The sequence below is a fragment of the Hirundo rustica genome, chromosome 16 (assembly GCF_015227805.2).
Source record: "Hirundo rustica isolate bHirRus1 chromosome 16, bHirRus1.pri.v3, whole genome shotgun sequence".
Lineage (NCBI taxonomy): Eukaryota > Metazoa > Chordata > Aves > Passeriformes > Hirundinidae > Hirundo > Hirundo rustica.
In genome coordinates this window covers 6,735,484-6,759,171 of record NC_053465.1, presented here as the reverse complement: position 1 = coordinate 6,759,171, position 23,688 = coordinate 6,735,484, and the positions used below count along the sequence as shown (strand labels likewise).

The 23,688-nt window shown below is 43.1% G+C and overlaps 1 protein-coding gene across 2 annotated transcripts in view; it reads left to right on the top strand.

Moving 5' to 3' along the window:
• Window positions 1-22,847, top strand: part of DNAJC5 (DnaJ heat shock protein family (Hsp40) member C5) — a 30,874-nt gene extending 8,027 nt beyond the window's left edge. The window contains exons 1-7 of one of the 2 annotated variants that reach the window (XM_040079767.2): window positions 205-496; window positions 960-1,069; window positions 6,644-6,711; window positions 11,511-11,647; window positions 13,876-14,089; window positions 15,126-15,297; window positions 16,014-22,847. In XM_040079767.2, the coding sequence (XP_039935701.1) occupies window positions 11,541-11,647; window positions 13,876-14,089; window positions 15,126-15,297; window positions 16,014-16,117 (597 nt within the window). In that variant the 5' untranslated portion in view covers window positions 205-496; window positions 960-1,069; window positions 6,644-6,711; window positions 11,511-11,540 and the 3' untranslated portion in view covers window positions 16,118-22,847. Of the gene's footprint in view, window positions 1-204; window positions 497-959; window positions 1,070-6,643; window positions 6,712-11,510; window positions 11,648-13,875; window positions 14,090-15,125; window positions 15,298-16,013 lie in introns of those variants that run through there. The other variant, XM_040079768.2, reaches the window with a different exon arrangement.
• Window positions 22,848-23,688: the final 841 nt, after the last annotated feature.

Below are 23,688 nucleotides of genomic sequence, written 5' to 3'. Positions count from 1 at the left end.
AGTTTGTCTGCTGTAAGAGAATGCCAGTTTAAATTAAAGCTGTTTTTAAGCCAGCCCTGTGATTTGTTTGGGTATTTGTAGCTGAACGCTGACTCCAACATTCAAAGGGGTGTACTGGGTATCATTCTGGGGATATTAGAAGAGTATTGTGACATTAGCATTGTATTCATAGGGGTGAATTTGGGATCACTAGGGAATAAATGTGTTCTCTACCCCAAGGTGCTTTCTCCTGTGATTTACTGTGTGTTTGCCCCTGGACATGGGCTCTGGTTTAATTCACCTGAGAAGAAACAGAAATATTTGCAGTGAAAGCATCACCTCCGGCATCACCCAGCTTTCAAAAGGAACTTGGTTGTATTTTCCTGCCAAAACAACAAATAGAAGTTTTGAGTAATGCAAGCTGTGGTGGTCAGTTCAGATTTTATCGTGGAATTCTGTGGTTTTAACTCCTTTCAAGCTTCTGAATGTCCGTGTGCTGGGGATTTGAATGGAGCAGGTATGAAACTCATCTCATCGTGGCTTTTAGACTGTTTTCTGTAACACCTGACACCACCCAGAGGGGAGAGAGCTGTGGCATGAAGTGAAGAATGTCTTCCATGACATGTCTGTCTATATCTATCTATATCCTGGAGAATGTCTCTGGGGGTGTGGGTTTGTTTGGGTTTGTGGTCACCCCTTGCAGTGCTCAGAGGGGTTTTACCTACAGCCTGTGCCACACTTGTAATCAGAGCACCCCTTGCTCCTGGTGATGTTTTATTGGTTTTGTTTTTATTTGGGTTTTTTGTTGTTATTTTTTTCAAGACTAAAATATCTTTTACAACACCAATTGCTCAGTTTCTGTGAGGAAGTGAAATAATCAAGTAGTCTCCTCCCCACCCTCCACAAAAACTGGGGAAATCCAGTTGAGCAATTAGGAGAAGAGAGGATCTTCAGATACACTTAATTTTTCAACTTTGCAGAAGAAATAATCTCTGGAACTAAAGCCTTTGGAACTTGACTAAGTGGATACATGTGCTGCTTGAATAATTATGTGTCACCTTAGGCTGGAGGACCTGATTGGATGCAAGAGGTAAAAGTAAATGGAGGGGTGGGGGGAGAAGTTTACTTTCTGCCTGAATTATTAAATAAATAAGCTTAATTTTTCAAATAAAACCCAATATCCTGTGAAATAGAAAGGCTCTGACAGAGGCGGTGACGTTGGGTGCCTGGTAATCGTATAAGGGCATTTTGGCTTTTCTGTTCCTGAGCTGACTGGGTGGTTGTTTCTGGAAAATATTAATTCTTTGTAAGTTCTGCTGTTCTGTTCTTATTTTGCCTTCTTATTAATAACTTCTTAAGTGGAAGATTTGTGCGCTTGGTGGGAGACAACCATTAAAGAGCAAAGATTAATAATGTGAAAATAGATAAAGTTTCTCAAAAGGAGAGCACCAGAGCAGATAATTTTAGATCAGGATGGAGATACGAGTATTGCCTTCAGTTGTTGCTATAAACCGGTCTTCCTTTTTGCTTTTTTACTCATTAAAATAAAGTCTTTAACAAAAACTCATGATTGAAACTGCCAGGAGTGTTTATAATGTTTATTTGATGACAAACCAAATTAGGTGTTAAATAATTTTGGTATGTTTTGCAGTTTGTAAGCCATACTTCTACATTATTTAAATGGTGTGTATGGGGAAACTCATTTACCTTTTCATCTGCCTCACAATTGATAGGAAAAGAAAATAGGAATGAACTTTTTTCTCCTCCATCTTCTACTGCTGCTGATGAGCACAGAGAGGAACCACTTTCCCCTGCCCTTCCAAGTTAATTTTGGATAAACCTTTTGGATTGGGCTTTTGCCAATCAAGTTATAATTTGAAAGATGTGATCCTTTCTGTTCCCTTTGTGTCTCAAACTGCTTATTTGGCTTTTTTGCTGTACTTTGTAATCTCGTTTTGTTCCTTCTTTTTGACCAGGCAAAAGCCTCCTGTGCTGTAAAGAACGGCTGCTTGGATTGACATTGTCTCCTTAAATTCTCTTTTTGTAACAGTCTGTCAAGGGATTCATGTTTTGACAACTGATGTGATTTTCTTAACCTCTTCTTACACAAGACAATAGACTTCTTTTTTCTTTTATTCCTATTTGAAAGACTTTGGTTGTCTTACCCACAGATGTGACATAATAGCATAAGTCTCATTTTTATGTGCATAGACCCATCTGTTCCAAGAGTTCTTTTATATTTTAAAGGTTAGGCTATATTGATATAGTCATTAACAATATGAGGTTTTTTTATTGATGTAGTTTATACAACCCACTTAGCAGAAATGGGGGTTTTATGTCTTTGAAGAAGTTTAAGGTATTTCTTCCCCACAAGAAGTGGCATCAGCATCACTTCACCCACAGCAGGGAATGCTGTGGGCTGGCTGATTCCTTCTAGTGAACTTGCAGTGAGTAGTCCCAGTGATTCAAAAACTATTTATGGGGAGGAAAAATTAAGAGTAATAATGAACAAAGCAAACAGAGCTGCTGATTTTTCAGAGATTTTTAACTAACTGGGTGAGCAGGTGTGGGGGTTTTTTATAGCGATGTGCAGTTTGTGATACTTGCACTCTGCACATAAAGCACTGTGATGTCATAAACAATAATTCAGTATTGCTGAAAGATTAAATAGGAGCAATGAAATCCTAAGTAGTGAATCCACTAACCCACCCTACCCCCTCTCAGGTTTTTAAAGTAATTATTTTAATTGAGGAGAGCAGATAGAAAATGAAAATGCAATACTTCATATTTTCTCCCCTAATATGGAAAACCTACTCTAGTAGGTTTGAATCTTACTCTTGTGTAGGGTACAAGGTCACAAGTCTTTGTAGCAGGCTGGTCAATCAGACTTAAATGGTTACATTTTAATCTGCAAAGCTCATTAGAGAAACAACACTGTGTCGCTGTAGTTAAGTTTGTCACAAGTTTCGCTGTAACCTGTCTAGCAGTCAGCCGTGGTGGATGTTGTGTCAGTTCAGATTTGAATTTAGCAGAAAAATTGTACTGTTCCAGATTTCAATTATTTAAAAGCTGTCTGTTTCTATTTTTTTTTTTAAAAAGAATTCAAGAATTTAAGGAAGTTTTTAGTGTAGTAGTCTTTCAGTGTAGGAGACCTGTCCTCTGTTCCCAAGGCAGATGGATTTGGACCCAGTAAAGTTCTTCTTTTCCAGGAGATGTATGCATTTACATTAATTCCCTGGATAGTCAGCTTTCCATCAGGTTTTATATGTTAAAACACGATGTTTTTATGGATATGAGATCTCTCACATGATCTTTATGGAAAGGTCACAAATGGAATAGCAAAATTCAGCTGAGAGGCTTTTGTGCTGTGATATACAAAATATAAGCAATGCTGAAACATACACTTGGATGTTTTAATTAAATAGGAAGTGTTAGTGCTCCAGTTAATAGGTTAAAATCTTTATTTCAAGACAGGACGAAGAAGAGTGCTTTAAAATAGTAGTGGCCTTCTGCAGGCCCTTGTTAGCCAGAATCCTTTTCCTTCAGCTTTTTCACATTGTTTTTCCAGTAATGATTCATTTTGCAAGTCATGTAAGCAAGAAGGGTTGTGAAAATAAAGACTTGGGAGTTTCTGTTTTGTATATTGATTTATTTTATTTGCCTTAATTGCAGCCTTATTTCTTTAAATACTTGCTCACCACGATACAGCTCCTGTACATGGTGGAGATGGGTTATCAAGCAATGTATGCTGAAGATAATTCCCCCTTTCTGGTAACAACTTATGGAGCAGGATGAGAACAATTCTGTCAGTAGAATTATTCAGTAAAAAGGGTTCTCCTGCATCTCTCAGAGGAGGTTTGAGTTCTCAAGAAACACATAAGCTTTTTGTCCAGTAGAGCTGAGAACATGTCTGATTGCTGGAAGGAGAAGGCAATATCTGTCTCTTGGTTAGAGGAGGAAAGGGTGCTGAACAAATTTATGGCTCCAGTATATGGGGAAGATACAACACTGCATAAATTGGATTCAAATTTGCAGGAGAAATAAGGCTGGAAGAGCTGGTTTTACTATCAACAAAATGGTTGCAAGAGCATGCAACCTCCCCAAGCGAATTTCTTCTTTCGTGTTACAAAATTTACCACTGTTTTAATGTGTTGCTGAATTCAGTTTGCATTCATGTAGCTCTTTGCTTGTTTTTATCTTCATCACTCTTTATTTTTTTTTCCTAATTTTCATACTCATTTCTGTATTTTCTGATTCTTACAATTATATATTCCTCTCCCCAGACTTCTTTCTTGTATGTGTTGTTGAACCGGGTGTCATGTACTGACTGATGTGGATTTTGAACTCTCCCATTCATTTTCCAGCATCTGTCCTTTCATTTTCTCTGCTTTTGTTTGGATTGTGAATATCATGTAATAAGGAGGGCAGATATTTACAAGTAATTACAAGCAGGGTATTATGTAGAGCTCTGGGTCAGTGGATCTGGCCTGCTGAATAATGAGATTGGATGGGGAGATCAAAACATTCCTGAGTCACTAAATTGGAATTGCCAGTTGCAACAGAAACTGAAGGAGCAAACCCCTGGTAGGTGCTGGGCTGGCTCAGTGCTGGCAGGGAGGATACGAAGTAGCTGGCGATGGTTTCTCATATACTTTGATTTTTACAAGAAGCAGTTTCCTTGGGAATTTATTTTTGTCTTGTTTGGTTATTTTCAGCTGTAAATTAGGCTGCCTGCTCTTAATGAAACTTGGTATTGGCATAGCTGTGAGACTGAAGGAAATACTGCTACTTGCATCCATATTAAAACAACACTTCACTGTATGTTTTGAGTGTCTACATGGCTGGTTGTTATAGTTATTAGTGCTGTAAAAAAATACTAACTTTTCTGCTGATGGAGTTTTGATGAGGCCTGGGGCAGAATCTTGTATTTGAACCTTCTATCCACGTATCATTGCATGATATTTGCATCATTATATGCCCAATATACTGACCTTAGCAGGATAGCTCCTTTTTTCAAAGTACATTTTCCTCCAAATTACATTTTTTCTTTGCTTTTTTTCTCCTGTTCTACTCATATTATTTCCGTAAATTGAACATAGTTTTACTGTCAACATTCTTGGATCTGGATTTGCTGTCTGAAACAGAATCAGTGGCACAATTAGAGGTGGTCTTCATCTGGGTAGGAAGCTGTAATTTTGGTTTCCAACACCATTAACAACCTGCAGCTTTCTGTAAATGCTTAAAGAATGTTCTTGTTGTGGATTACTTTTTAATGAAGAAAGCTGTGGGCAGAGAACCTGGGAGCTTCTACAGCTTCACAAAATAGGACATTTTTCTGTGGGGAGTTAGTCCACCCTCTAGTATTGCACAGGCTCTGAGTGGGAAAGTTTAGCTCCCTGCCTTTCATTATTGTGGAAAAGTCCTTTGCTGGTTCCTATCAAAGGAACTAAACAGATCCATTAACAATAAGCTGATTATTGAGTTGTTGGTTGGCTCATTCATACCCTCTTAGGGATGTGTTGCTGGATCAAGCAGCTTCTTACAGATGGCACCAGGCAACCGCTGTGGGCAGCAATGCCAGCAGCTCCCTGGGTGTATTCCCAACATCTCTGTTTGCCATGCTGGAACCTTGCAGCCCATGAAAGGCCTAATTATTAATTCAATGGGGAGTTTATTTCTTGAGTGCATTCAGAGCCTGTTCTCTGAAAGCTCTTGAAAGGGTTTGTATGACAATTAAGCCATGACTTGCCAGGTAAAAGCTGCTCTGAAGTTCCACTCATGAGGTTTATTGTACAGTCATCTAATGCATAAGTGACTTTGTGATTGGTAATGTGGGTTGGATGTGTCCTGCACCTGCTTAATCAGAAAAGTATTTTAATCTGTTGCAGTGATTTTCCCTGATTTTTTCCGTAGCACCATGTAGCATTTCCTAGGCTGCTCTTGCCCCTTTGCTCTGTTATCTCCCTGTGATGGCTGACCTGGAGCCTTGACTGCTGAAAGACCGAGTGTGTGCTGCTGGGTCATCTCAGGTTCTGTCCCTCCTTGTACACCAAAATGAGAGTGGTTTTTTCCTTTGGGTGATCTGCTTCAGGATGAGGGAATGCGAATTGGATGACACCGTGGCTTTCTTGATGGAAACCTGTCCTGGCAAGAGGAGCTGGTGTTGCTCCCCAGAGCAGGCTGTGCCTGCTGCTCCAGTGCCAGAGCTTGGGGTCTGCTGTGTTAGCTAAGCTGCTTTACAGCCTCTCTCTAACAGCACAACAGATTACCAAGACTTGAAAAACACGCTTCTCGTGTTCTCAGTATGGACATTCACAAAGGACTAAGTTGAAAAAGCCCAAAGCCTTAAACAGGTAATGGTTATTAGAGTTTACATACAACTGGGTAGGTGTGTATCTTTCCCATGATAAAAGTTGGGGAAAAGAGACTGAAGCTCTGATTCAAACCATAGAGGCCTTGACTCTGTGTTTTTAAATATTTGTCGTTTATTTTGACAGTTTATCAATTCTAAAGACAAGTATTTACATTGGACTTTGTACTTGCGGTACAAATATTTATAAAACACTTCTGTGTTTTTACTGTCCAATATTGTGATGATAATTTATCTATGAATCCTCAGCTTCAGAACTGGTGAACAACTAATTTACTTTTGTTTTGTCTCTAGGAGAATCAGTTTTAGGAGTGTGTGAAGGTTGTTATCACTTACCTTAGAGTATTCAAAGTAGACACCAGGTGAGTTCTGGAATTTTTTATTTCTTGTAACTTCTTATTTAAATGCAAAATATTGCCGAGAAAACAGTTTCCTATAAAAATCTCTTACTACCTCAGGAAGCCAAGACTAAAACACCTCATATTTTTTGTGGTAACACAATCTTGTGTATGCTTCTCTCATCTCCCTTTTAAAAATGTTTTGGTTTTTTTTCTCCCTTGAAAAATACCAGATTGTGAGGACAACTCTAAGTGACTCTGAGACAGATGGACAGGATGTAGAGGCCAGTGGTGCTTTTTCCTTTCTGCGACAAATCAATATTTACTGAAGTTCTTTCAGGCTTGGTGGTTTTATTTAGACTTTTACTGATAAATACTGGTTGGGATAGAAAAATTCAGTTCTAGATTAACACCTGTAGTTAATTTTCTGCACTGGAAATCTTTGCAAAGCTGGAATCTAGCTTTAACCAACATATTTTACCACTTAGCAGCAATGCTTTGTGAAATCCAAATCTTTCCTAAAATATTCAAGCGCTTCCTAAAGTTGTAGAATAAAGTATCAACTAGACATTAGTTTTGTAAAAGCTGGCAAAACATTTCCAAGCTGGACTCTAATCATCTTTTAATATGCTCTTGAAACTGTAACTGTAGAGGGCTTGACAGCATTTCTGATAGTTTGTGTTACAGGTGTGCAGGGTTGGGCTGAGCTGGGACAGCAGCAGCCTCCTCCTGTCCAGCACTTCCAGCACTTCCCTGAGTCTGTCTGGGTCGTTCCTTCTGGTTCTTATTTTCCCTTTTTGGGGATTCCTCTATTCTCTGTGTTACTGGTGATATTTTGGAGGACTGGGAAGATGTTGTGGGCTGGTTTTAACCAAACTCCTTTGCAAACAATATCCATTAAGGTTAATAACCTCCCGTTATCCTGTGTCTAGTGGGTATCATTCACTGTGTCAGGAGGAGGTGGATTTTCTCCTTTACAGTGAGATTTCACTTTCTGGAGCAGCTGTTTTCAACCAGATTCCCCACACTGTCTGTAGACAGTTCAATATAAAGACAGCACCCGTGTGCAGGTCTTTGTGTTGGCATGTGCATGCGGGGAGTGATTTTATTATTTTATTTAATTTTTAGGAATTTAAACTGATGAGTATACAGGCATGGAGAATTTCAGAATTCTGGAGATTCTGCCCCAGGATATACTGCTGCAGTAATATCTTTAAAGCTAACCTTGTTTGGTGTCCTGTGCCCCTTTTGATTTTGATCAGTGGAGCTGAACAGCCACAATTCCTTCCTGGAGCAAGGAAATTAAAGGGACAGCAATGCCTGTGTGACTTACACAGGGGGAAATGGGAAAAGTGGTAGCTGAGGATTACAGTTTCTAGAGGTTTGTTCTTGAATAAATACTCAGTGCTTCAGCCCTGGAGGGAGATGGGAAGTGCTGCTGTTAGTCTGCTTCCAGAGCCCAATGACACCGACATAATGTGGGTGGTGTCCATGGAATTAGCCTTCCATCCCTTTATTTCAAGGTAGCCTTTCCTAGATCCAGCAGTGGTGGTTCACTGCTGTCTGTGTGAGCAGTGTCAGTACCTCCACCCTCCATTCTGCCACATGGCTCAGCATGTTTTCTAGGGAAAAATTTATCCCCCTCACTGCCATCTTCCCCTGAAATTCTTTGCAGCACCTTGCAGTGGATCAGATGGAGTTTAATTCCTCCTTCCCTGCTTCTGGCCACCACACCTGCTGTCACCCTTTTCAGTGCAGACATCCTTTGGGATGTTCTGTGAGTATTTAATTCCCTAAACTGGCAGAGAACTATTGATTTTTTTTTTTTTTTTTTTTCCCTTGGCTGTAATAACACGTTGCCGTTTTAATGAGTTAAATACAACTTCCAAAAGGGTCAGCAGACCTGACAGAAACTATGGCATCACCAGCTTGATGAAACTTGATGGGATTCTTTTGGGAAGCTGAAAAGCAAATTAGTGTTTGTAAGGTCAAGTTTTCCGTGGATGTATTTAGAACATTAAGGCTGACTTCCATAAATAACGTGCCAGGTTTGATCTGAGTTTTGTCAGCGAGCTGGTGCTGAAAGCAGTTGCCTGTTGTGGTAGAGCTGATTGAGGCGGGATGTTGTGGTACTCAGATGGTTAAACACTCTGCTGGTTAATCCAGGAGATTACCTTTCTCCAGAGCCTTCCCAGAGAAACCTCTTCAGGGCATCCTGCTTGGTTAAAAAAGGGAGCAGATGGCTTGTTGCTGCTGAACACAGCAGTTTTTAAAAATACAGGGCAGCTTTCAGGATTGTGAATTAGAGTCACGTGTGAAAACAGCAGGAGAAATGATACCTGAGTTTAGGAAAACTCGGAACTTAAATAACTTGCACCTTTACTGTCTGTTTTGTATTTAAAAAGCCAAAGGTTGCATTCCTAGTAATAATAATCCTCTGTTCCCTTAAGCAAAAAGCTTCCCAGACGAATTCCCATCACTGCCTTGTCCTCCACTCTTCTGCCAAGGCCAATGTGTCCATTTCACACCAGTTTGGAGGAATAACTGCTAACATCCCATTACACCAAGCTGTGGATCCCCAGCGCTGTTCAGATGGAAGCAATTAAGGATGCAGCAGTGTGGAATTGTATCTCTGTGCCTGCAGACTGATAGATACTGCCTGGGTCAAACTGAATTCATTTTTATTAAACAAATTGGCCCTAATTTAACAGTGCAGATTTTGTTAAGCAGAACATGGTGTATGGCTGTGATCTGCAGCATCTGTCACCAATGCCACGTTGGATTGATGTTACGGGAAGCTTGTTATGCTTAAATAGAGCTGCAGCTTTTAGCAAAAATGTCCATAATGCCCTGGAAGCTCCTGTTTGAAGCAGTATCTTCTTCACAAAGGCTAAATCAACATGTAAAATTCCAATCGGATGCTTTTTTTCCCTCTCCTGACTTCTCAGATCCCTGTCCAAGAGCAGTAGTGACAGACACTCCTTGGCAGGGAGCTGCTGGCAGGGACTGGCGTGCTGGAGCTGCAGGGAGGTTCCTGCGAGGGTGGGAGGAAGTGGTGGTGGGCACAGAGCAGGGGGAGCTGAGCAGGGAGCCTGGGGAGCAGCAGGAGCAGGCTGGTGTGATTAGGTAGATTATCAGAGATATGTCAGGATCATCAGTCTTTGACCTCAGCTCCTGGGCAGAGGGGGCTGGGAGGCTGCCTTTGGGAAAAGCTGGCCCAGAGGGTTGTGTCTGCTCTGTGCCTGGGTGGAGGGTTTCTTTCCTGAACATGGTTTTCTTTTCCCTATACCCAAATAAGTGAGTTTGTGTTGTGTCTTGCAGCACTCAGTAATTTTCCTCCCATACAGAAAGCTTTTGGTACTGAACAGTGTCCTTAAAAAGAAAATATTTTCTCTCTCTACCCACTCATTCGCCTTTCAGATTTGGGGTGTAGTTTGAATTTTTAGCCAAAGAATTAAAGTTTAGATAGTTTACTATTAATAGTAATACTTGATAGCCTCCTATAGGAAGCTTTAAATTAAACTGGGTAGAATTGCCAAAGGCTTCTTGTAGGAGGTTAGATGAGAGTTTGGTTGAGCCAGTGTATTCCAGTTAAAACAACTGGACCTGGTGCCTAGTGTTAAATGGATGTAGAGTCAGAGAGGCCAAGTGAGGGAGAGAATCACGAGTGGTGATGTGTCTGTCCACATCCTTGTCATTGGTCCCCTGGTGTGGGTGTGACAATTCCCATGTGTTGGGAGAAGCAGAGGTGTGGTCGCAGCTCCACCCAGGCAGTGCAGGGGGTGAGGGTGTTGCTTTCAGCCAGCCTTGTGAAAGCTGAGGTTATTAATTTGTTATACAAGACATAGGGTTAAATTAGAAAAGTCTGGTGCTTTAAATATCTTTTTCAAAGGCTGCGTAATCTGGTGTGGGCTAATTGTAATGACATAATCCAAAAATAGCCAATAGTCTTTTCTTGGATGCTCATCCTGGCTGCAGTTCTGCAGCTAAAGAACTGCAAAGCTGATCTCCTCAGGATGGGAGAGGGCAGAACCAGATCTGGTCCTGGCATGGCACAGGGGACACCTCTGGGGTCTGTCACGTTTGGATGTGGAGCAGGAGGTTAATCCATGTTCAAGTAGCATGATTTTAACTGGAATGCATGTTAAATGTTGGATCCACAGCTTTAACTTGTGAGAGAGGGGATCTCTTCTCCGGGCAGACATTTCCTCTTTCCTTGTGGAATGCACAGGCTTGGCCACACTGGATTTGTCTAAGGATTCTGTTTGACCTGGTGTTGCTGTAAGATGGGGGACTGGGATTTGGGAGTTGTGGGGAAGGTTGGTTTTATGTTTTGTGGGGTTTTTTAGTTTTTTTTTAATGTAATTTCTGAAACAGAAATTGCAAATAAAGTCAGTTACTCCTATGCCAGTGTGGTGCAAAAATGCAGCCTCAACTTAACAGCAACTTCTCTGTTGCCATGTTGTTTTCATGGGTGCTATCACAAATAAATTATCTTAATATTAAGAACAAGAAAGGGGATGAAGTGACTTGAGAGATGTGTTATGCACTACATCGCTAGAGCTACACCTCAGCTCTTGATTTGGGGTTTTTGGAAAGAAGAGTTGAGTATATACAGTGAGGATTCGGGGTGGCTGGTGTTGTGCCAGCAATGTAATAGTTGTTGTCACTGTTAATTCACTGAATTTTATAACTTTTTACCTTCCTGTGTAAAGAAGTTAAAATGTGCTTTTCAAAGCACATTTTATAAAAGCTGAATCTTGTTGTGTAGACTCTGTTTTTTTCCTTTGCTTAAGCATTTTTTAATCTTTCTTTTTTTGCAGGGGCCAGTTCTCTCCTCAGGTTAGCTCAAGATGGCAGACCAGAGGCAACGCTCGCTCTCTACCTCTGGGGAGTCGTTATACCACGTGCTGGGGCTGGACAAAAACGCCACTTCAGATGATATCAAAAAGTCTTACAGGTAAAGCTTTGAGTTTTACACCTGTCCCAGTAGCACAAATGGCTTTAATTCAGTGTTCAGCAAATGGTCTGTTTATGTAGGAGCATCAGTTGGTTTATTTAGACTTTTTGCAAGGAAAATATGTGGGAAAACCAGGTGAAAATGTGGTTGTTTCTTGCAAAACAGGATGTGAAAATATGCCTAGGCTTTAACTTTGTCCATCTTATATCTAGTAAGTTAAATTTTCAAATGCACAGTGTCATTCTGAAAGGTCCTTGCCTAAATTTGAGCAGAATTTTAAGACTATGATCAGAGTTAAGCTCTTCCTGTTGTGCAGCCTTGTGTCTGTCTTGAGGGTACCACAGATGTGTAGAACTGCCCTGCTGTCCATCATTTCCACTTCTGGCACAGGGACACAGAGATTAAAGATATAAATAAGGATGAAAACAGAGCATCAGTGATTACTTTTTCCTGGAACTCTGTTCAAAATTTCTTATTCTTTGTGGAGGTATTAGTTAAAAAAACCTATTTTTTCTGTATCTCTTTCATTAAGAGTTGGACACATGCAATAGGCTTCATACTAACCAAATAAAAACTACAAAAAAGGTGTCTTGTGACGTCTTCCTTTTCCCATTCCCCATAAATCTGCTTAAAGGCAATTGCTGCTGTGACCCGTGGCAATGTGTTTGGATTACACTAGGGGTCAGCATTATCTTTCCATGAAGATACTCATTGTCAAAATTGTTTTCCTCTGGTCTTTAACTTCTACCAAGCCTTTTCCCTTCCAAAGTTACATACTGATGGCAACTACATGGTGAGGTCAAGGAATAAACCAGGTCCACAGACTCTCAAAAATTTGCTTTATCTTCCTAAAACCTAAAGTGGAAGTTTATCTTCCAGCAACTGGAAAATATTTTTACTTGCTTGGGGGAAACACTGTGAGTTTTTGGTTTGGAGGAACAACCCAAATAGATCCTGGGGTGAAATGTAGCTGCTTCACACTTATCTGAACCTTGAGCACATCTTGTTTCCTCTGCTGCTCCTTTATCATGTTCAGTCTGAACATCCTCTGCTGGCCTGAGGGCTGCGGGGTTTGTGTACGTGTAAGAAATGGGAAATAAAGATATTTAATTATGGCAGCCTGACTAAGCCCTTTCCAGGTTTATAAAACTTCCCTGTGATTATTTCAGCCCTCGCTAAGGCTGGGGCACAAGTGGCAGCCATGGACATGATTTACTGGAGCAGCATCATGCACAGTGAAGTGTCCCAAGGGCACACTCAGGCTGGTTTTTAAATGCTCTGAGATACTTGCAGGCACATCCAAGTGCTTGCACACGTCTTTGTTTCACGTTTGTCTAAACATTTCCGCACTGCAAAGCTGACATGTAATTGTCTGCAGACTCCTCCTGTCTTTCTCATGTACGTGACTTTGTGGTCATTTTCTGTAGGAGGACAAGTACCTTTTGTGGTGAGGGAGAACAGCCAGCGTGTGGTTCCGTGTCATTTTTCTACTTGGGAGCACGTATTTTCTCTTCATAAGGAGGTGTTTCGCCAGTTATTTCCATTGATGTCTGTAAATAGCATGGGACATGAGAACTAGTGCATTTATCAGTGCTTTATCTGATTTTTTTGTTAGTTGTAAGAGATCTGGCCTGATTAGGGGGAGGTACGTTGTGATTTCCTGATATCTCGAAACTCAGAAGTGTTTTCTATTCTAGCAAAACTTGAACTGAAAAGTACTTTGTTCCTGCACAGGAATTGGTGAATTAACCACAAGTGATCGTCTGTTCTATTTTTGTGTTCAGACACTGCAGAAGCAGCAGTTCAGACACTCTTCAAGCAGCTGTGGCAACTTGCTTTTATTTACTCTTTGCTGCTATACCTTAGACTTGTGGTGTGTCTTTGCTGTAGCAGGAGCAGAACTCACTGGTGGAAATTGCTGGAGCTGAGGATAAAAAAAACCCCCCAAACCTATTTTTATTCAATGTCTCTTATTTTGTTCCAATGGATTTCCAAGGGTCAAATCCGACAGTCTGAAGTCAATCCTGTGAGCTAAGATAGACATTGCTGTAGCCTTTTATTATCATCTAAGGAAGAATCACCGGGGAAATTGAATCACAGTCGAAGGAAAACAGTTGGAACTTGAAAGTCTCCCTTGAGTGGCAGGCTACGGAATTAGGAAAAAAAAAAAAAAAATCAAAAAACAGGAAGCCAAACCCCAGGTTTTATTCTCTTTTTTCTTCCTGCAGGAAACTGGCATTGAAATATCATCCTGATAAAAACCCTGATAATCCAGAGGCAGCAGAAAAATTTAAAGAGATCAATAATGCCCACGCAATATTGACCGATGCCACAAAGCGGAACATTTACGATAAGTATGGGTCTCTGGGGCTCTATGTAGCAGAGCAGTTTGGTGAAGAAAATGTGAACACATACTTCGTGCTGTCCAGCTGGTGGGCAAAGGTAAATAAAAGGGCACAGGAGTTGTTCTGGATTGGTATTGGAAACTCTTAGAGAGCTCTATTTGATAACTGTTCTTGGTTTTTACCTTTGGAAATTGCTGAATTTCTAACACCTTCTCTTACTGTCTTATGATCTCGAGTTCAGAAGTATTTTTCTAGGATCTTCCAGTGATACAGGTCTAATAAGCAAGACCTGGGTTGCTAACTGAAGCTTGGACTCTTCTAGTGGATTTAGAAGAGATGAGAATTTGGGGGTGTTCTCTGGTAATATCTGGTCAATAATTTTGCAGAATGAGTCCTGCCTGTGAACTTGGGCTCACAGAAAATCTCCGTACATTTCATTGTGTGGGTCCATTTTTCTACCCTTTGCCAGCGTTGCCTCCATCTCTTGATTCCCCTAAGGAAGACAAGAATTATACCGCCGTGCTGGTTTGCTGTCTGTAAAATTATTTTTATCAAACAGTTGCAGAGTGACCTATAGGAAAACTTTAATTTAGCCCATTGTCACTGTGATAAGCACCTGGCAGACGTGGCTTGCATGGAGCTGCCGTGCTCACGTACTGGGAGCATCAATCCTCAGCTGTGCCCACACCCTTGGGCTGCTCCAAGTCCCTGCTGTGGGTACATCGTGGCCTGTCCATCAGCTGGTACAGCTTAGTCTTTTCCAGGGTTATTTGTGCAAGTTACAGCCTGTCCTCAACTGTTGTACCCCTGGATTTTAGTACAGATGTGCTTATTAGACCTGTACCTTCTTCCAGATGCAGCAAAATAGTCCACTTAACTTAAATGGTAGAAATTACTCAAGCAAACCAGGCTGGCAGCATTCACCTCAGTGTAAAATGTGGAGAAGCATAGCCACTTTTGCACATAATTGCAAGTATTTCTCAATGATAAAGTACAAAGCTGTAGCTACTAAGTTCTGTCTCTGCGCTGCTGTGGTTTTGCTCTCTGATTCTGTGTCCAAGTCTCACAAACTCTGTGGTCATGGCACAGTAGACCCAGGTTATGACTATTTCTGTGTTTTCTGTCCTCTGCAGGCCTTGTTTGTGTTCTGTGGGCTCATCACAGGCTGCTACTGCTGCTGCTGTCTGTGCTGCTGCTGTAATTGTTGCTGTGGGAAGTGTAAACCGAAACCTCCCGAAGGCGAAGAGCAGGAATTCTACGTCTCTCCAGAGGACTTGGAGGCACAGTTGCAGTCAGATGAAAGGGGTAGGTGAAAGCGCTGTGAGCTCTCTAGGATGAACATCAGTCCCTGCTGGAGCGCTCAGTGAGATGCTTGAGGAGAAATCGGGTCCTGGGGTGTGGATGATGAGCAGGGAATGTTTGTGCCACGAGTTACGCGAGTGATGCTGACACCAGAGGTAAAGTTGCTAAAAACACCTGGAGGGTCTTTGTTGAACCTGGTGGCATCAGCTTCAGAGCAGTGAGTGACCATCATTATGGGGTAACATATGGACTAGCCATGTGGGATTGCAGAAAGGAGCTCTTGCACCCAAAGGTACCCCAAAGGCTGCGGGTGTCAAGGCAGCCTTAATTGCATCAGGTGTGGAGGAACTGGCACTGCTACCCTCGTAGCTCTAATACTGTTTGTGAAGCTGTTTCTGTAGGATTAAACTAATCATTTAAAATACTGTAGAGCCTTGGGTGTGCTCTGATGACATTTTTAATGGGCACTGCTGAATGGTGGGTGAGGATCAACTGCTTTTACAGAAAGAAGGAAATGTAATAAACATTCCACATGTAGAGCTGAGGTGAATACTGTTGTGTGCACACTGAAAATCAGGGAATTAATTAATATCATGCTCCTAAAGGAGTGTAAAATGGTTTTATCAGAGGGTTGTAGGGAGATGTGACTTGTGCTTACCAAAACATACAGTGCTGTGTTTTTTCCTTGATGTGCTAAGCCTTTTGTCTTCGCTTTTCAGAGGCCTCAGACGCACCTATTGTGATACAGCCAGCATCAGCCACAGAGACAACCCAGCTCACAGCTGACTCTCACCCCAGCTACCACACTGATGGATTTAATTAAGTTAAGGAAACACTGTCATTAGAATGGATTAAAAAAAAAAAAAAAATACATGGCCAACTCAACACTAGAATCATGAACATTAGAAGTAGAGAACGGGGAGGGGGAATAATTCTGCCACAGTAAGAAGGCAGCTTTCCAACCTGCCGAAAATATTTTGTAATCCCTTCAGCCTTTTGTCACCTTTCAGTGTCGTATCGCGACGATACGTGAAGTGCTGTAGCATGCAGTATTTAAAGCAGTTTAGCTACGGTCTTATTTGTTTCCTTTCTTTGTTTTTTTTTTTTCCTCCTGTTTTGTTTTTTGTTTTTTTTTTTTAGCATGTATGGAGTTATGTTAAATGTCTGTGGTGTAACGTATTGAGTTGTCACAATACCAGTGCGATGGAGACATTCTGCATTTTAAGCAGCAGTACTGGCCTAAGAATGAGATTTTAAAAGTGTCACAGAAGCCACAGTTCTTCTGTACAGCTGAGCTGTCGAAGACCTTTAGAAGTTGAGGATTTTCATTTGAGTGCAACAAACCAATTCTTTCATTCCTCCTTCTATTCCTGCGTTATTATCTAAGCAAGTTTACAAAGCCAAGAACCAAAAAATGCCAGTCCTGCAGAGCTGGAGTCCTCTCTAATGCTGGTTTTCAGCTTAAATAAATCTACCTTGAAAAATAAAAAGGGAGAATTGCCAATCTTTGAACAGTAAGTTGAACAGCTCATTGTGTATGAGGCGATCTCCAGTGACAATGGAACCAAAACCAACTGGGAATGGGCTCCTGTGGTGGTGGCAGTGGGATTTTAACTCCAAGCACAATTCTGTTTTGATTTGAGTTCAGTTGTTTTCCTGTAATGCTAAAGACCAAATAGTGCAGCTTTGTTTCTGAATGCATGAGAATCTTAAAGTGAAACTGGTTAACTGGCTCTCACTGAGCAAATGAGTCAAATGCAGACAGTAGGCAACAGCAGAAATGTTTAAAAACAATTGGTGTTTAAAAATTTGTTCTAATGATTTGAGACTTTTAATGGGCAAATGGGATGTTACATGTCTTTTTTTAAAGCTTTTATAATACACTAACCCTTTAATTTTCTCATGAACATTTTTGTGGAGTACTTAAATGGATTTTTAAGAACAAACCACCTTTCTCTGTGTTTATATTGTATAATTTGCACATTGTTTTGCATTTAGATTTGTTTACACCAGTGTTTCTCTTTTCCTTGAAACAACTATGTGGAAACCACTGAAAAGTTCCCTGTACCATGTTGAAACCAAATCAATTCCGAATTCTGTTCTAGAAACTGTGGTTTAGTGAGGTTTAACTGTTAAAAAGGCATTTTAGGCAGCTGCTGAATTGCTGGTGTATTTTGTTGTCAATAGTTCTGCTTTAGGTGATGCAGAGTCAGACCTAGAACAGCTCCAGAGAGCCCACACTTAGCACTTTCAGTGGGTAATTACAGCCTCGTTAATTTTGATCATTACAGTTTTATATCACAATACCTCTACTGTCCCTTGTACCCCCATTTCCCTTCTCTGTTTTTCCCCTCTTTCTTTGCAGGGGCTCTTGGCACCTTCCCCCCGTGTCTGCTGCTCCCTCACCAGCTCCAGGTGGTGCTTTGGAGCAGGGTAAAGATCCACTGGCCTGCACAAAGACCACCAGGAAAGGGCAGGGACCCAGAGAACTATTCTGAATATATTTTCCTGCTGTGTTTGCATGAGCAGCAAGGATGGAGCACGTGAAATCTGCCATGAAACCATGTCAAACGTGCTGGGTAGGAGAACATGTTCTCCCCGTGGTCTCAGTGCTCAGTGAGGAGTGTTTGCACACCCAGACTTTGCTGTGGCTGTTGGTACAAGCACATATTTGCCTGCATGGGAGCTTGCTGCAGATTAGCATGATTTTAGTACCACATCTGGCCCCCCAAATTCCCCCAAAATCTGTTACTTTTAATTAATGGCTCAATTTCAGCAGCACACTCCTTCAGTCATTTCTTCTTTGCCCATAGTCCTTACAGACCTGAAATGTGGTGGTTTAGTGCAAGATACTTTTGACTTTTCCTGAGTTGGATGACCTTGAGGACATTTCTGTATGATTTGGCTTGAGGTCCTTATTTAGTTAATGTCTTTCTTTGACCCTTTGGAACAAAAAGCCATTTTTAGCTTAAACCTAGTATCATTTTGTCTGTCCCTGTAGATTTTGCCTGAAGCCTGTTCTTGGTATAGAATTGCCCTCTGGAATATGGTGGGGCATGTGCAGGCTTTGTCCTCTCCGCATTCACTGGTTAAAATCGCCTGTATCTGCAAATTGTGTTCTTGGTTAAAAAAAAAAAAAAAAAAAAGGAAAAAAAAAAAAGTTTTTTTGGCTTTGTAAATGAGTGTGGCTAATTGGAGCAAGTCAGCGAATGAGGAGGGGGCTGTTCCCTGGGATCTGTTCCATTCCCTGTCCCTGTGTTCATCTCACTGGTAACATGGAGATGGCTGTTGGGTGTTGCTCTACTGCAGAGCAGCTTTGCCTCCAGTGCTGGGGGCTGGTTGTCACTGTTAATTTGAAATAATACTCTTATTTCTTAACCTCTCTTGGCTGTTTCCACAGAAGTAGAGAGGCTGGTGGGAGGTTGTGGCTCCAGGGAGGTGTGTGGCACACCTGGAGTCACTCCGCAGGCTCCTGCCAAGGGAACTGAAGTGTGGGCAGCACGTGAGGACCAGAGGCAGAACATTTTTCTGTGGGGAAAGATGACATCCAGGAAAAGTTTGCAGTTTTAGTTCTTTGCTTAGCAAGGGATGAGTTTGGAGAGAGACTGCTTTCCTGTCAGTTCTGTCTGTGGGTGGTGTGAGAACAGGAAATTAGTCTGTTACTGCCAGAGTGATGTTAGATGCTCCAAGGGAAACCGTTCCGAGATCTCAGTTACAGGGAATGATGGGAAAACATAATTCTAGAGGAATATTCATGGTTTTTGAAGCAGTTTCGAGTTTGCCCATGTTACTGCCTAATCTCTGAGTTTAGGATCATTGTGTATTAGTGAAGTTCTTCTTGAACTATGTAAGGAGGTGATTTAAACATTCCTTCTTTAAAGCCAAAACTGTGTCATGGCACATAAGTACATTAATGCCCACTTTTCCTCTCTTGGAGGGAAGGTACAGGAGTACCCTGGGCTCTAACACAAGTTGCACTTCGTAATGGCCAAGTAGAATCATAGTAAATGCAAAGTTCTGTTGGGAATAATGGTTTAAAATCTGGGAGGGAAGCTCAGGCAGGAATTCTGAGCTTGGGCAGGAGGAGCGTCCCAGTGCCGTAGTCTGACCTGGCTTAGTGCTGAATGTTTCCCTCCACAATCAAACCTGAGCACTGTCCATCTCTGTCCAGCGTGTTGCCAGAATTAAAACTTGAACTTGGATTTTATTTATTTATTTGTTTCTTTAAAGTTGTATCATTTGTACAAGTTGCCTGAGTCCTCCATTCCAGTCATTCGGCCGCCTCCACCCAGCTCCTCCAACCTCTCCAGCACCGATTTCCTTAGCACTTGTAGCTCCATTGGGATGAATCCCATCTGGAGAGTTGGTGTTCAGGATACTCATTCATCCCTGTGTTGCATGGAGAGCCATTCCTAGCTTAGGTGAGGAGGGAAAGCTGCTGCCAAGAGCTCTCAGGTGCCGGCTGTCCCTCCTGGCACGTGGAGCTGCTGGAAAAGGAGGTGCTGGATCTGTCCTGCTCATCCTTCCTAGGGATTAAAACATCCTAAACACACTGTACTGAAGGGGCATTGCACCCCTTAAATGCCAGTCTCATTTTCTTAGTGATTTTTGTAGGAAATTCTTAAATATTTATCTGTATATAAATTTATGTAAGACCTCAGTGGCGTCCCATAGGGTGTCAGTTTTTGCTGGTCCAATGCAGTGATGTTTTAGAGCCATGTTCCCTTTTTAGTCTTCTTTTTAGATTTGTAATCTTTTTAAACTGCTTTAGATATTAGCACTCCTAGTGTTCTTAAAGAGGGATCCTCTTGGAGGTTTGGAGGGGCAGAACTGAGGAGGGCTTGGGCTTGGCACAGAAACACCCAGTCCTGCAGCAGGGCTGTGGTCGGGGGAGTGCAGCTCTCCAAACCCTCCTGTCAGCCTGTAAACACCTCACACAGGTGTAACCAGGGCAGGAGCCTGAGAGAAAAACTATTCCTGTCCCATCAGTGAGGCAGTTCAGTGGTGTGGGGGGACCCCAGTGCACTCTGAGGGGCTGTTCCAGAGCGTTTGTACCACGCACGCTCCTTGAGAGCGGCACCTGCTTCTCTCAACTATTTTGTGCCCTTCCTCTGGCGCCCTTCGATCTTTTTGCCAGTTCTGGATAATTTAGGAAATTCATGCTGCAGGTTTTTTGTACCCAGTGCACCTGTGTCTTGGCATCATGTTTAGCAGGTCACTCTGGCAGGGTGGTCAGGGCAGTTGGCAGCCCCCACCTTGTGTCAGTAATTCCGAATGGTGTTTAAATGCGTTAATCTTGGAGCGCGGAACCGTAACCCCCCAGTTATAGTTTATAGTGTCAGGTCGATATAAACACATGCTTCAGCATCTGGTGCTGCTTCTCTGTATTCTAGTGGAGATCATCTAGTTTGTAGTGTCTCATTGCACCAACAGCTGCTTAAAATCTCTCGAAAGAATCGTAGCCAGTAACTCACCAGGTGGCAGGAAATTTGTCAGTGTTCAGCTCCCGCAAGATCCATGGTCCCCTCCACGAGCTGCCTTTGGAGGCTTACTGGGACTGTCTGGGACTCAGCAAGACTGCAATTCCCGTGCTCTTCCAAGAAGACACTTCCTTTACGAGGAGAAGCCGCGGGAGGGAAGCTGGCTGTCTGATGTTTGCACAAGCCACATGCCACAAATCTGGAAGACGAACTTTCGTTATGCCAATGTTAAATGCACACAGTTCATTTTGGTGTTAAAAGGGTAGATGCTGGGAATTTCTGGTGGTTATATATATATATATGTATGTATATGTATAGAGGAAGCTCTTATATAAACTGGCTGTTCATTCCCGAGTGCCATTGTCTTCTCTGCTCCCTCTCCCAGCCCTGTGGGTGTTCTCTTGCAGTCTGTGAGCGGTTGCTTGTCAAACCATCCCGAAAATTTAACAATCTACTTGAATTCCATGAGCTGCCCCTTGTCCCAGCTCCCCTGGCTGGAACGGGGCTCTGCCTGCCCCAGCTTTCCTTAGGGAAGAAGGGAGACCTGGAGAGGGCACAGGGGTAGCTCTGGAGTGACTGGAGCTTGTGCAGCTGATATGTGGGGTGTTTAGATGTGGTTCATGTGCTCATCGCTGAAGCTGTGATAGAACACATGGATTTGGGTGTTTTTCCCTAGTTTTCACCACACTGGGCTCCTCGGAGCAGGGCTGGGTGAGCTCACAGAGCAAGGTCCACCCCGTGCTGAGGGCGTGGGCTGCAGCATCACGTGTGTGTATGTATGTATATATGCACATATGTATATATTTATACAACAGGTGTGCACCTTGGGTTTTTCTTTGGTGGTAAAACCATGAGATTTGGCTCCAAGTAGTGCTCTGAACTCAGCCAGATAGGGGGAAGGTGTGAGTTTTGTGTGGCCACGATTGTGCTTCTTTGCTCTCAGCTGCAGGAGAACCCAAACCCGACCTGTGGGGTTGAGGGACTGGTGAGGACACGGTGTGGGAGCCTGTTGTACAAATGAATGGGTCCTAGGAGTGGGAGAAGCAGCTCCTGCTCGGGGAATTCCCACATGAGCAGCGTGGTGTTTGCACGGCCGGGCGCTCTCCCTCCCCTTGCAGGCTGGCTCCATAAGGACTTGGAGTTACTGAAATTCCTACAGCTGAAGCTGGCAGTGATCCACGTGAAGGCACGAGGGTTGTGGCTGATGCACACCTGAGTCCCACCATGTCCCCTCTAGCCATGCTGGGTAGAGTCACCACCGCCCTCCTCCTCAGGCTGTTCCTGCCAGGGGCTGTTCCTGACACGCCGCACGCCAGGGGTTCCTGCTTCACGGCGGAAATGGGGGAATACTGGGGAGATTTTTGCTGCTGACACCGCTGAAGTTCTGTTTGTGACCATCACGGTTGATGAACTCCAAGTTTGCCAATTCCAAATGCTGTTTCCTTGCTGGATGCTGAGCTGGTCACTGTCATTCCTTCCCCCCTCTCATCCCACCGTTGCCTGCCTTGCTGGGGCGGGGTGTGGATGGGTCGGTTGGTGTCACTGCTGACATCCCAGGCGGTTTATGTTCATTTTGCATGTGAGCAAGGCCCTGAACTGTGTAATTCCTCGGGTTTGGTTTCCTGGCCTCTTTATGGAGCCAGAGGGAGCCCAGGATGCCGGGAGAGAATGCGCCTGCATTTGTACCACACTTCAGCTCGGGCGGGGGTGGGGGATAGGGGGGAGCCCATCTTTAAAAAAGAAAAAAATAGTAAAGAAACCAAACCAAACCCACCACAATCGAAGTATAAATGCATCTGAGAAGCAATTATAATATAGACATATATCTATTTTGTTATGTTACTAAAGGACCATACTTTGAGTTGTCTGTAAGTAGACGTGGCTGTCTGAACTTTGTGGATTGTAACACTCGATACTACTGAGCTCCTGTACATACCCGCGGCGACGGCAGAAAGAATTATTTTCTGTTTTAGCATGGTAATTTGTGTCTTGTATGTCCGAATATAAACTAAAATAAAGATTGCTAAGTTATCGGAAACCACTGTTGTAAAATAAATGTTTTCAATGCAGAAATGCCCAATCGGATTTTTCTTTCTTTATTTGCACGCTGGGACTCAGCACGAGAGGGGAGGGTCTTGGGACAGGGCTGGTGGGGAAGTGGGAGGTGGGAGGGGTCACCCATCCCTGGGATGGGCACTGGGTGCAGGATCCCTGGGGCAGGAACTTCAGCCACTCCCCTGTCGCCCTCCTACACCCACCGTGGGGCATGGGCTGGTTTTGAGCTTTAAAGTCTGAAGATTTTCATGTGATGCTGGGCCCTGGCAGGTATTTGGGGTGTAAATGCAGGTTGGAGTTATTGGTAGGGTGGGAATTGTATGCAGGGCTGAGGGAGGCAACAGAGTAAAAATAGCCTTTTCTGGAGAAACTCTGGTTATTGACACTGGGTTTGCTCCTGGAGTTGCTGGTGGAGAGAACAGAGATGAGTGGAAGATGTGCTGAGGGTGCTACGAGCCTGATCCAAGCCAAGGTGGGGACCAAGGCAGCACAAATCTGTCCTGTCCCCAGGCCCGTGGTGACTGTGGGGCTGTCCCTGCTGCAGCCACCAGCGGCTGTTCTGACCCTGGGATTGTTCATTTTGGAAAGGTGAGTTCCGCATTTAATGGAGCTGAGCACAAAATTGTGTTTAACTTGGGGTTGTCGGGTTGGACAGGGCTTTGAGCAACCTGATCTAGAGGGGGGTGTCCCTGCCCATGGCTCACATTGCCCTGGCGACACCAAAGCTGCTGGGGTGGAGCAGCCCCTCCGGAGAGGAACGAGTGGGGTGCAGGGTCAGGCCAGGTTGGGTTCAAAGCTGGGACCCAGCTCGACTTGGGCACGTGCTCCTCACCACTTCCCTGCACTCCTGTCTTGGCGT